This window comes from Parasteatoda tepidariorum, chromosome 8 (genome assembly GCF_982258835.1).
Source record: "Parasteatoda tepidariorum strain Cologne lab strain chromosome 8, Ptep-v5.0, whole genome shotgun sequence".
Classification (NCBI taxonomy): Eukaryota; Metazoa; Arthropoda; class Arachnida; order Araneae; family Theridiidae; genus Parasteatoda; species Parasteatoda tepidariorum.
The window spans coordinates 3,311,574-3,325,237 of NC_141762.1; the positions used below are offsets into that span (position 1 = coordinate 3,311,574).

Below are 13,664 nucleotides of genomic sequence, written 5' to 3' on the forward strand. Positions count from 1 at the left end.
CAAATATCTATGCGTATATACATAAAACTCAAAATAAAAGAACAGTTTTCACTTTGAACAATAAATATCACATACCAACTAAAATAATTTATTTAAAAAAATTCGATATAAATATGCTTTTTCAATAACATAACACATTGGCAAAGGAGTCCTGCTTAAATCTCATCACGTCTTGAGGTGTGATCGCGAGCCAGCCTGTCAATAGCCAACAAACCCTCACGACTATTTAAGCTGTAGTATTAAGAAATTCAAGAGGATTAAATGTAGGAGGAATAACAAAAATTAAAAATAGTCAGCAAATTTGTTTTTTTAAAGTTCGAATATAAAAAAAAATTATACAGACATTTCCCAGGTATATGAATATCTTTGAATAACAGTTGTGTAAAATTAAAGAGTTAATTTTCCCATATTTATAACAAAATATTTGAAGGTTTGCTTTCTTAGAGGAAAACAAACGTCAGATTTACTGTTTATATTGTTTATTCGATTTTTATGAACTTGTCTTCAAGGTGGCTCAGGGCATATAGCGCGCACATTCTGATGAGACGATCGACACATATTTATACCACAGAGATGGTTGATCAGTTTGTATAATGCCCTCGGCATGCACCGACCTCTGCACGGCAGTAAAAAATGCACAGTGGTAGATATAACCTTAGTAAGTCTCTTTGCTGTCAGATTAAATATGGAAGATTTCCGTGGTATTTTTTTCACAATGCAAATGCAGCTTATTTTCACTGAAAAAGTTATCAGCAAAGACGATTGAGTTGAAAAAGAGGACTTAATGTAAAAGTATTTTTTTTCTTTTTGGTAGGGCAAAAATTTACAATATTGTAGTATTGAACATTTTATTTTATTTTATAACCGTCGTCGAACAGCCGACCCTGTTTTGGGTTTACGACTGCTAATGTTCTCCTCTTAATTTTGTAATGTTCAACTTGTAATTTTGAACAAAATCCAGAAGACAAGGGAACTCCTGGATCAAGTATGGGGAGAAATTGGCCTTCGTCGAAGACTTTTTGATGAAACTAACCCACATTTGCTTTACATGGAGAGAAAAACCACAAAAATCTCTCTTGGTCAGCCTGACGGTAAGGGAGCTCTAACCCATGTTACGTCTACCACTGAGGATGTTTTGCGGCAGCACTGTGGTCGGTGCAAGCCGGATGCGGAATTCGTACCAATCAGCCATCGCTGGGATTTGAATTCGGTTCACCTCAGGGGAAGGCGAGCACTCTATCTCCTAACTGAATTCAACACATGACGCTTAACTGAATCAATTGACCATCAGCAAATGCTTTTGTCTTCTGGGCAATTTTGACAACAATCCGTTTCTTAATGGGATTCAATACACTTAGTGTTTCTCCTTGTGGGCTGCACGCTCTTCTTAAGATCAGTATTAGAATTGCTAATGAATGACTAAAGAATTTTACCTTGATTGCCTTTTTAGTGTTTACAAGAGAATTTCGTATGGTGGTGAGTAGTGAATTGAATCTTCCCATCTCCTGCACGAGGACTGTGTTCATACTCTGTTGGTACATAGTCGGATATTTGAGCAGAGCCTGGCCTATGTCGAAATTTCCTGGGAGACGATCCAATATGTCCGATGCAACTTCTTCAACCATGCTTTCCGAAGACTGACCGCTACTTCCTGACACACGAGCCTGCAGGATGCATGAAGGAAAAAAACAAGCTATTAAGATTTACGTCTTATACTTAGTAGAAGTTGGTCATTGCAATTTCACAAGGAGTTCTGTAACTAGCCCTGTACAGTCCACACACAAAAAAAAAAACGAATCACCCTGAATAACTTTCGTTCTAATGATTAGATTTTCACGAACTAAGTGTCAATCTTAATGGTTCGAGGGGGTGGGGTGACTTCAAATGATCCAATTTACAAGTGCAGATGATATTTTAAGTTACAAAATCAGACACATTTTTATTGAGAAATTAAATTTTGAAAAAGTCGTATTTTTAGAATTTGATTTCTCGAGAACTATTCAACCGAATTCCCTCAAATTTTGTATTTCTCCATATAAAATTAAATACTCAGAAATGATGTAAAAAAATTTCCTTCCTTACAATAAAGTTTTTTTTCGACTATTATTAAATAGAATAATTAAAAAATAATAAATACTTAAAAAAATTTATTTATTGCATGGAATTATCTTTGGCTAAGCGAATTTTACAAATGTGTGCAAAAATTTTTCAGTTCGCTCCAAACTTTAGCAAACTTACGAAATACTCAAAAAGTACAATTAACATTAAGCAGTCTAAACTTTGATGTGCTCTCCTCACCGAACTATTGGAACCAAATTTTCTGAATTGCGGCTACTCCCTATATTTTGGGGATCAAAAATTTCAAATCTGTCGGGGAAAAAAATTATTTTTATTAAGCGATAGTACGTTTTTGTGTGTGATTTCGCAATTTAAAATATCCTCTGCACTTATTAATTAGCATATTTGAAGTCATCCCCTTGAGCCATTAAGACTGAGTCCTAAAACGTGAAGGTCCGATTATTTTTATCAAAAGTTATTTAGGGTGGTACATTTTTTATTTCGCGCAGTGCACATTAAGAATAAAAATTTATAGAAAAGAGAGAAAAAATTAAAAAAAATTCCAAACTCCGAACAATCGTTATTCAAGTCAGGAAGTCAAAAATCGAAAATTACCTGTTTATTCATTTTGAGAGATTAGAAAGAGTATGCCTTTTGTTGCTTCATCATTAACTGGTTAACTATTATTTTGTGCAAGAAATACAGCATCGAATTCATACATTTGATCAGCATTCTTAACACAGATATTTGGGTTGCAACGATTTATGGAATATAGCGTTTGCCTTCCAATGAAATGAACTGGGTTCAAATCCCAGCGATGACTGGTCGATATGAATTCCGCATCTGGGTTGCACCAACTCCAGTACTGACGTAAAATATCCTCAGTGGATCAGGGGTTAGAGTCCCCTTGACGTCAAGCTAACCATGGGAGGTTCTCGCGGTTTTCTTCTTCATGTAACGCAAATGCGGGTTAGTTCCATCAAATAGTCGGAAGACAAATTTCTCCCAATACTTGATCCAGGAGCTCCCTTTTCTTATGGATTGGGTTCAAAATGACAAGGCTGCGGAATTGAACATTAATAGTCGTAAACCCAAAAAATTGGGTCGGCCGTTCAACGACTTGTACAAGACATATATATTTAGAATCCTTTCCAATACACAAAGAAGTTATATCACAAATTAATAAAATCTGACGAATGAAAAGATCAATAACAGTAAAATGTGGAACGCAAAGTATTAAAAATAAATAACATCATCAAATAAAACTGAAAAATGATGCCTTTCAACTAACAATCAAACTGGCCCTAATAACTTTAATTCTATCTTCTCTGCGGTCGACTTCGATAGTTATTCATACGCGTTTGATAGTGTTTTTTTTTCTTGCCTTAATATATTTATTGAGGTCCTTAGTTTGTATTTACTTAATTTAATTTAAAAAAGTGTTTTGAAAATGTGTGGAATATTGCCTTTAAGGAACACCAAAAAGGAAACACAAATCATGTCATTTTTCTTTTTCTTCAAAAAAAAAAATTGACGTTGCAGTACATTTTAATTCACAGAAGGAACATATTTTAAAACTTGATTTGAATTGAATATATTAGTTAATGTCATTCATCATAATAAAAATCACAAATATCTTACAATACTTTAACACAGAAATTTTCTGAATTTATATTTGCAACACAAATAATTTTTGGAAATGTAAAAAAGATATAAAATATTTAAAAAATAAATTCTTATATTGCACAATTATAAAAACGTGTCATTACAATTTCAAAGCATATAATGTATCCTTTTTTGAGAGGGGTATTAGCAAAAAATACTAAAAGGAAGTGATTTTTTTTGAATAAAAGCATCCCTAGTTAATAAGACTGGAAAAATTGAACTAAGTAAATGAAATAAAATATTATTTAGTCATTAGATTTAGATGATAAGTAACATGCATGTAAACAAAATATTTTAACTTTTTGGAACATTCTAAGAATAAAAATCTAATATTTCAATTTCTATGTTTAACTAACTTAAGTGATTTGAATTATTAATAATACACTGATGTAAGGAATAAAGAGAATTTGCAGACTAAGTCGATTATCTCCGGAACTCCTGGACCGATTTTAATGAAATTTGATCTGTACATACATTTATACAATATGAAACAAATAACCATTCAGTGATTGAAATACACACGCATAAAAAATTAGGTTAATAGGGGGTATGGTCCCCTCTTACAGATATACAGGATTTGCAGCGTGATTTCATACTTGAAATAAGGCAGTTTATTATTTCCTGTGGCAATTGTCCTGAATTGTGATGTGGCAGTTTCATACCTTCAGACTCCAACGAGTGTTACGCATGATCATGCGTGTGTATTACAATTGTTGAATCATATTGTATAAATGTATGTACATATTCAAATTTTAATGACAATCGGTCGAGTAGTTTCTAGAGATAATCGATCCAGTCTGCAAATTTTCTTAATTTCTAATACCAGCGTAGATCAAAATTTAAAAATACTCAAAACAAACTTGTGTGGTTATATTTTTTCACGTGACAAAATAAAAACTTGTATAGTACCTGAGTGAGAAGGATGCTATCAAAAAGTAGATTGGTCTCTTGTTGATCTTTGGTGATTTCAGCATTCGGGTGCATACCAAAAACGTCAGGTTTGGCAACGAGTGGCAAGGAATTGGTATAATCCAAGTAAGATTGATACTGAAACGCAAATTCAAATAAATTCAATGATACACGGTGACAGAACTGACGCTTCAAGGCCCCAAAACCAGAAGTTTTGTAAATATTACAAAATAGTTATAAAAAAGTGTGTGTACAGGAAATTATTTGGAAGAAATGGGATTCCATCAACTCTACGCGAATCATTTTATCGTAAACGCGGTTTTTTCACGAATTATTTTACCATAAAGATGAATCCTTCACAAAGTTCGACAGTCGTGTTATCTAAACTAGTCAAGAACTTTAAAAGTTTTGTTTACTTTTCTCTCACATTCGATAAAGAAGTTTTAAAAATATTTTCAAGATTACTTATTTGTATTATTTATGTATTATCCCTTTAGTAAAATAATTAAAAGGGATGTTATCGAAATAAACTTTGGATTTCTTATTGTTGAACTGGGAAAATATGTCTCCCTGATTTGATTTTGAAATATGTTTTACTCAGTATACGTTTAACTAAAAAAAACATGTAGATATAATAACAATCATAAACGACCTCTTCAAATTTTTTATAATGTATAAGAAAAATATTCGATTTAATATGCAAAGTGATAAGTTGAATTTATACAAGCATTTAAAAATCTTGCGGCTAAGTTATTTTTATCAAAATTAGTATAAAAAATTCCGTTATTCATTCTTGGGTCAACAACTTAAAAGCATGGTTATGGAAAAGTATCATAACCAGAATTTTAAAAGATTTAAAATGATACAAAAAATTATTAGTGGTATTTTTCAGGAAGAAGATGGCGTTATAAATTTTCTACCATGTTAATTATCAGTGATCTAGATCACTGATACTTTACATGGCAGAATCAGTTCAGTGATCTAGGCAAATTTCTCCCAATACTTGATCCAGGAGTTCCCTTGTCTTCTGAATTGGGATCAAAATGAAAAAGGCTACAGATTTGAACATGAGTAGTCATAAACCCAAAATCGGGTCTGCTGCTCATCTGCGGTTATAAAATAAAAATAAAATATTTTCTGAAGGAATGGACAGTTTTTCAAAGGAAAAAAAAATTACTTTAAAGGAAATCTATGGTTTACAATTTACTTTTAAAAAAATGATTGGAAATTAATATCAGATAAATTAAAAATCAGAATAATGAATGAAATAAGCTCTTACTGATCCTTCTGGAGGAGAATAATATATTCCAGCTGTATCAAATCGGTAATTGTCATCGAAGACAGATTCCTTGCAGTAGAATTTCGTGAGAAGGGTGTTGAGTGTCCTCCTGTCCCAATCATCGGTCACACGTCCTCCGTAATTACACTCACCGGTCAGGTATTTCAGGGCATCGAAAGGAATCTCATCCTACAATCACAAAGTTTTGCATGAAAAAAATAATAATTTTACGTGCAAATATATTTTCCACAAAATAATTACTTCATTCATAATTTACCTTATAGTAATCTTTAACTGCTTTCAGTGACAGCTAATAAAATCTTTCTTCCTGTAGTTGTTGCGAATTTGTTAAAAAAAAAAATTTCCTGCTGGCCCTGATCAACGTGAATAAAATACAAATAATGTCATAAAAAAAGACATTCTATTTAATTGAAGTAAAAGAAAAAACGTGAAAAAAGAGCAAATAAATGTAGCTCTTTCCTTAGTGAATAAACCACACTGCACTTGTTTGTCTCGTTATTTTTCTACTGTCACTTGGTGTTTCGAAACTGAGGAAGTGTTTTTGAGTATTGAGTATATCCACCATGTTTTTGACTTACTCTTCTGCGCAGCACAATGTATCTCCTTTTTAAAAAAATATGCTTTAGTTTCGGTTCTATAAACAAGGACCAAGGATAGTAAATAGAACCGAAACTACAACATATTGATTTTTGCGCCATTATTTGTGTTTTATTCACGTTTTTCAGCTTCATTCAAAAGCAGCACAAAAAAACTTCATTTTCACTGTATATTGAAAAAAAATATATTTCCAGCAACGTTCTTAAATATGCATGTAAACCAAACTAAAAATAAAATTTGAAATTATTTTTAAAAAGAACGAAGTTTAATAGATACAGAGCATTCCGTAATGATTGTGTTTTTTTCCGGTGTGTTTAAAGAATCCAAATTAAATACAGAGATGAGAAAATAGTATGGTTCACAGCCTTACTTAAATTAAAAATTAAGTAAGGAAAATACTAAAGTGACATATCACTGTTGTAGAATGGAAGGTAAAAAACTTCAAAACCAGTTTGATTGTGTGATGAAACTTGAAGGTGAAGAACTACACTGGTTATCATAAATTAAGGAAAATTCACAAAAATCGCGATAACTCAAGAAATTACACATGGAATTTTATGAAACTTACCCACAATATACAACACATAGTAAGGTATTAAACAACATAAAAAGAAATTATCAGACATTAATAGTAGTATAGAAATTAGCACATGTATAAAATAAACAAATTGGAATTATCGGTTTGCAATAGAAAAAGTACCTTTAATATGGAATATGATTGCCTCTAGAAGCAATACAGCACAAACAGCGATGTGTGATGCTTTCAATTATGCGGTCTATCAGTTCAATAGGAAGTGAGAGCCATTGCTCTTGTAAAGCAGTTGCAAGCGTGGCAAGGGTCTGAGGGGGCGGATTGATGGCAGATACACGCCTCCCTAGAGCATCCCAAACGTGCTCGATAGGATTCAAGTCCGGGGATCGAGCTGGCCACTCCATGCGAGTAATTGTTTCCTGTTGAAGATAATCATCAACAATGCGAGCTCTGTGTGGTCTTGCATTATCGTCCTGTAACAGGAAGCAATCACCAATTGCCCCGGCATATGGGCGCACATAAGCATCAAGGATGTTGTCTCGATAAACCTGAGCATTCACGGTTCCCCTTGGAAAGACATGGAGGTATGTGCGCCCTCCTAAGGATATGCCTCCCCAAACACAGACACTGCCTCTTCCGTATGCATCTCTTTCACGGATGTTTGATGGATGATAACGGGTCCCAGGTTCTCTCCATATCAAATAACGTCTACTGTCACTTTCTAGACTAAACCTGGACTCATCCGTAAAGAGAACAGGCCTCCATTGATCTGACGTCCAGTGGACATGTTGTCGGGCCCACTGCAAACGGTCTCTCCTATGGCGTGATGTGAGCGGCACGCAAATGGCTGGTCGTCTCGCATACAGACCACCTTCGTGGAGCCTTCTGCGCACAGTTGACGTTGACACCAACCTTCCGGTGGCTGCAGCAAGAGAGGATCTAAGATGTGTCGGAGTAGCGGTTCTATTCCTGCGTGCACTTAATGTCAAATATCGATCATCGGCACTGGTCGTAACAGTTGGCCGTCCTTGACTGAACCTCCTAGATGCCGAATCTGTGGTTTGAAATTGCCTCCAAAGTCTATGAACCACAGATGGACTCACATTTAGCCATCTGGCCACTTCTGATTGACTCTGCCCTGCCTCTAGTCTCCCGATGGCTCTCCATCGTAGTTCTTCAGGCAAATGATGCCTAGAGGTCATTATTACGAATTGGCTATCTCAGAGATTTTCAATGTCGCAATCACAGTAAAATTTGTGTGCTTTCTCTCAAACTTGGACTTTTATGCTCCAGGCAGATGACGTAAGCCGAGTGCAGCGCCACTAATTTGCATATTGCAATTTTACTCAGCTACTCTTAGTGGACAACATATGCAAATTTTGCACGGTTTGGCTTACTTTTGAAAGAGTTATCGCTATTTTTGTGATTTTTCCTTAATTTATGATAACCAGTGTATAATTCTTCCTCAGACAATTATAATAGGTTTTGATATTTTCAGTTCAGTTTTTCTCAGAAGTAAGTCGTTGGATTTTGATAGTGTTTTTCGTATTTTCCCCTGATTATTTAATGTGTAACTCATAATGCGTACAAAAATTCTAGAAATTCATTTGAAGAGTAGCTATTACTGCCATGCAATTGAAAAAACAACATCTATAAATTTCGAGAAACATGACTTGTCAACTAATTTCTTTCTATTGCTAATGCTACGCATGCTAAAATAGAATTTCAGAAAACTGATAGAACAAAATTTGATTTTTGTTGCTATAGGCAGCTTATCAGAACTTTGGGCTACAGTGCAGAAAAGGTGACTTTTTTTGAGACAAATATGTTAAACAATGAGAAAGGAGCATTAATTATTAAAAAAAGAAAGGAAAGAAAACAAACAACAACACTTACAGGATATTGATTCAAAAATCTGGATAGTTGTTTGGCGCTAATTCTTAGATCCGTTTCGTTGAACTCATAAGGAATATTCCAACCCAAAGGACCGAATTTTCGTCTCTCTTGAACCAAAGCGTGGAAGAATGTCAGTGAATACAAAAGTTTCTTGAACACTGTCTGAAAAAGTGTTCATTGGGAAATTAATAGTAATGTTTGAGGACTTTCTATTCAAAAGTTTTACTATGATAACTGCGCCAAATAATATGTTCCAAGCAGATGCAAATTAGAATTTTTCAACTTACCTAGGCTAAAATTCAAATGTTCTCTGTTTGTGATTTTAATGTTAGAGTGCTTCGCATTTTTGAACAAAAACTAGTCTCTGACAACACGAAAAGAACTTACAGTAGGTGCTTAATTTTTTTCCAACTTTTTCTATTGTACAATAAAATTTAAGGGACAGGTATTAAAAAAAGTTAAAGTAATTCACCCCAGTCATGACACATCTATTTATTCATAAAATCCTAACGCTGTCAACATATTTTCTCAAATAATATGGAACAAATGATGCAAGCAACGAATAAGAAATCAGTAAATGTAACTTATAATTGGGTAAGGACACCACATACATAGTTTCTTACTGTCCAGAATGATTAAATATCTAAAACAATGGCGAGAAGAGTGTTATAGACTTAAAGAATAGAAAGAAAAAGATAACAAACTTAAAAACTATTAAATTTTATAGCCTATTTTTTATGAACCAAGATGCATAGTTAAAAGAACATGCATTAACATGCTAATAAATAAGTGATACTTTATATAAAATAACAGGAGATATATACATACTATTTCAGCACAAACATTTAAAAAAAATTTGTATTTTATAGTCAAAAATTTTTCGCTCATTACGAAATTAAAAAATAAATATTTAATGCAAGAAATCACCCTTATGTAAATGAGTTTCATAGACGGGGTTTTTAAAATCAGTTCTAAAAACACATTCAAGGACCCAAAGTGTTAAAATTACATTGATGGGTCACAAAAATAAACATTACATTGATCTGTCTATCGAAACTTTATTTTAAGGGTACAAAATCCATTAAAAAAATGGTATGTTTGTCAAGCGAAAGTACGTTTTACAACTTAATTTATCACTACTTAAATAACATATTTAAAATAAGCTCTTTAAACTATTATGATTTAAACTATTATTAAATTTGCTCTTTAAACTATTACTATTTTAAACTATCTTTAAACTATTATGCATCCTAGTGAGTGAAAATCCGATCAAAAGTAATTTAAAGTGATACCTTACTGCACTATTCGCGTCTTCAGTTATGATTCACAGTGATTGCCTCAACTTGTGAATCAAGGAGTAATTAACACTTACTGGTTGCATGCAGCCATCAAAGAATTCTGATTCGCAGAGGGGATCACTGAGGTAAGAGCGAATAATGTTGGCCTTGAGACCTTTTGGAGGTTCATTCGTCATTTTCACCGAGTTCTGAAGAACCATTACAGGGAAATGAGCAGCGGGATACGATGTCAGCCACAGCCTGAAATCCTGATGAGTATTTTCAGTTGTCAATTCCTCGCAAACCTAAAAATAATGAAATATTGACAGTCTAGAAAAATGGGTTAGGTTATGTGATTGGACATACTGTAGCGCTACATCGGTTAAAGCTGATTTACTCAAATTACAATAACATGTCTTTATCCACTCTGAACTCTTAAATTACCTTGATGCGAAAGACAATTTATTATTATTTATTTCTGTATATGTATAGCACTGTATGTATACTGTACTGTATTACTGTTAAGCACTCAATTATATTAGAAAAGGTATTTTACCTTTTCAAGAGTGGGCATCCATGACTTTGCAAGATGACAGTTTTGTAAGACAACCCAAGAGCCCAAGGATCTACCGTCTTCGATGAGTTTCATGGCTATAGGACCTTGCCCTTGTCCCAATGAAAGTGAATTCAAGCGATATCCACTGAAACCCTAAATATATACATAATGTTAAGAAAGTATTTATAGCAGATCTATGCAATATAACAATAGATCCTAAATTATTAAATATTTTTTAAAGTTATTGCTGAAGTGTTATTTAAAATATAATCTCACGAGGGAAGTCATGATAATGAGTCATAATAATAAATATTAATAGATATCACTCTTTATAAATATCGTCCACGATAAATGTTAATAGTTATCGTCCACAGTAGTTATCATTAAATTTTGTAATAAATCGATATTTTAAGATAGCAGGTCTTGACATATCAGTATTTTTTTAATTCTCTCGGAGACTATATTAAAAATAGCTTTCAATGGAACCTCTTTCTTGAGGAAGAGTACCTTTTAATTTACTGAAGTGTTTCACAGTTCAAGGACATTGGCAACTGATTTGCTTTGGTTCTCTTCCATTTGATGGCCCTTCTATTTGTTTCAAAATATAATGGAATCTTGATTACCAGAGATTCTTTCATCCTAATAATTCCCCTGCTTAATTGAAGTTAACTCCGATTTTTTTTAAATTTTATTTATTACTGAAAAGAAAATTTTTGAACAGGAAATGCAGTGTGGGTATCTCGATCCTGATTGGTTAGTGAAGCGTGACATTTGCTTACGTTAGCAAAAATTTTCTTTTCCTTTTATTTCGAGTAGGACAAGCCCGTCAAGTTTCAGTTCTCTTAAGAAGTGACACATTCTAAATTCTTTCTCAAAGATTTCAATTCTTTTTCTACATATTTACACAGAAACTTAACACAAAAAAGCCAGGAAGCCATGCGGAACATAAACAAACTAATTATGCATCGAAGCTGCCAGGTACACAAAACAAAAATACATCACTTACAATAAAATACATAAACGAGTAATAAATCTAAGTTAAGTAAAAGAAGTATCAGAGAAAGTATTATATTTCAACCAAGTCAATGTGCGATACAGCTTGATTAACTTTAAGTTAATTAGCATTCTAAATTATGTCAACTAACTGACACACAAAAACCATTTAACATCAATTGCATCTCTGTATTGTTTCGCGGATCGCTAGAGATACAATAAACTCATTCTTGATAAGTTACAGGATGTAGGAAAACCATTGCAGAAAATCTAATTAAAAACAATGTATTACAATGAATGACAGAACAATGTATGACAGGCAATGTATGACAGAAATAGTTGGCTGAGTACTCGGAGAAGATGCGGCGAAAAAAGCTGTTTCTAGCTTGTCGAACAGCTAATTTCTAAAGACGTGAATCATGTTGAACTTTATTACATAACACTGGATTGGGAAATTGGCATTTTTGGCCAATATATTTGATAAACTTAAGTCGGACTCAGTGTTGATCCTTTAGTGTTCCATAATCGAAAAATATTGGTAATCGCTGATTAAAAAGGAAAACTCCTATGTTCAACGGAAAATTAGAGGAATACTGTACTTGCTGTAAACTCTTGAGAATAACTCACTAAACCATGTCATCGACTATCTATTTAAGTGTTCTGCAAAATTATGTTTAAATTCATTGTGTTGTTAATAACCTTACATAAAATTGAATGGCATACCTGGTCATCGGCGAATTTTAAGAGTGCAGCGGTAGGATCGGCACCAGGTGACAAGACGAAGACCAAAGGAGAGCAGCAGTTGCTGTCCATGAAAGCTTTGCCCAAATCAAATGGAGGTGGCTCTATAAATGTCTGACCGAGATTACCAAGAACGAACTTTTGGACGGCAGGAATCATCTTATCAAAACGCACGCAACGCATAATCAGTAACTTCTGAAAATTCGACAGCTTGATGTTCCACTCACCAGGAATAGGTTCATCTTCCGGCGTCTAGAACAAATGATACGAAAGAAAATAGGTTTTTGACATGACATTTAAGGTACAACGGTTAAATTTTGGGAAATATTTCAAAAGTAGCATGTAACTATGATAGAATGTTTTAAGGAATTTTAGAATTCGGTGCTCCCCTGGCCTCGTTTATCCAAAATAAACGATGTAGTGTTATGGAGATGATTTTAATTTGTTGTGACTGGTCTACTGCAATGATTATACTTTAGAAAACATCACAATACTAATAGAAAGGCATTTTAAAGATTTTTTGTTCTATTTACTAGAAATGAGTTCATCTTGTTTAATCTTAACTCTGTTATCGTGAATGGCCGAAATCAAGAGAATGTCATCTTTCACCGGTGAATATCAACAATCACATAGACGCTTTGGTGAATGTCCGAAATATTTGTTACATCCAATTCGATATTGATTTATTCGTTGATATTATTATATTTATTCGATATTTTAATAACTGCCGAGGATAGATTAGGAAAGAACATCAGCGTTCGGAGTACGGGTTAAATGTATACAGAGCAGTGACACTTTTGACCTTAAACATTGACGTAGGGCATACCGGGCAAATATACACCGGGAAGTGGCTTTTGACCTTAAAAAAACATCGATGTCGAGCATACCGAGCAGTGGCACTTAACTAGACCTAGTATATATTTCGGCCATTTACCAAAGCGACTATGTGATTGTCAACATTCACCGGTAGATGTCAACAACCACCCATTTCGGACATTCACAGTAACAACTCTAAAGAATATGAGAAACAATCATCATTTGATGTAACTGGTCCGTTAAAAAAGTTGTATTTTTAGAAATGTCATTTATTTATTTATGAAAGCCAATTAGAAAATAATCATCGGAATCTGCAATTTGGCG

At 33.6% G+C, this 13,664-nt stretch overlaps 1 protein-coding gene across 1 annotated transcript in view; it reads right to left on the minus strand.

The window, feature by feature from the left end:
• The window catches only part of Dhc36C (Dynein heavy chain at 36C), a 117,334-nt gene that overhangs the window by 9,572 nt on the left and 94,098 nt on the right, over positions 1-13,664 (minus strand). Inside the window, exons 45-51 of the mRNA XM_087149732.1 lie at positions 12,507-12,776; positions 10,791-10,943; positions 10,330-10,539; positions 8,958-9,119; positions 5,912-6,100; positions 4,633-4,770; positions 1,434-1,664 (exon numbers count right to left, since the gene is read on the minus strand). Coding sequence (XP_087005858.1) covers positions 1,434-1,664; positions 4,633-4,770; positions 5,912-6,100; positions 8,958-9,119; positions 10,330-10,539; positions 10,791-10,943; positions 12,507-12,776 — 1,353 coding nt within the window. The remainder of the gene's footprint in view (positions 1-1,433; positions 1,665-4,632; positions 4,771-5,911; positions 6,101-8,957; positions 9,120-10,329; positions 10,540-10,790; positions 10,944-12,506; positions 12,777-13,664) is intronic.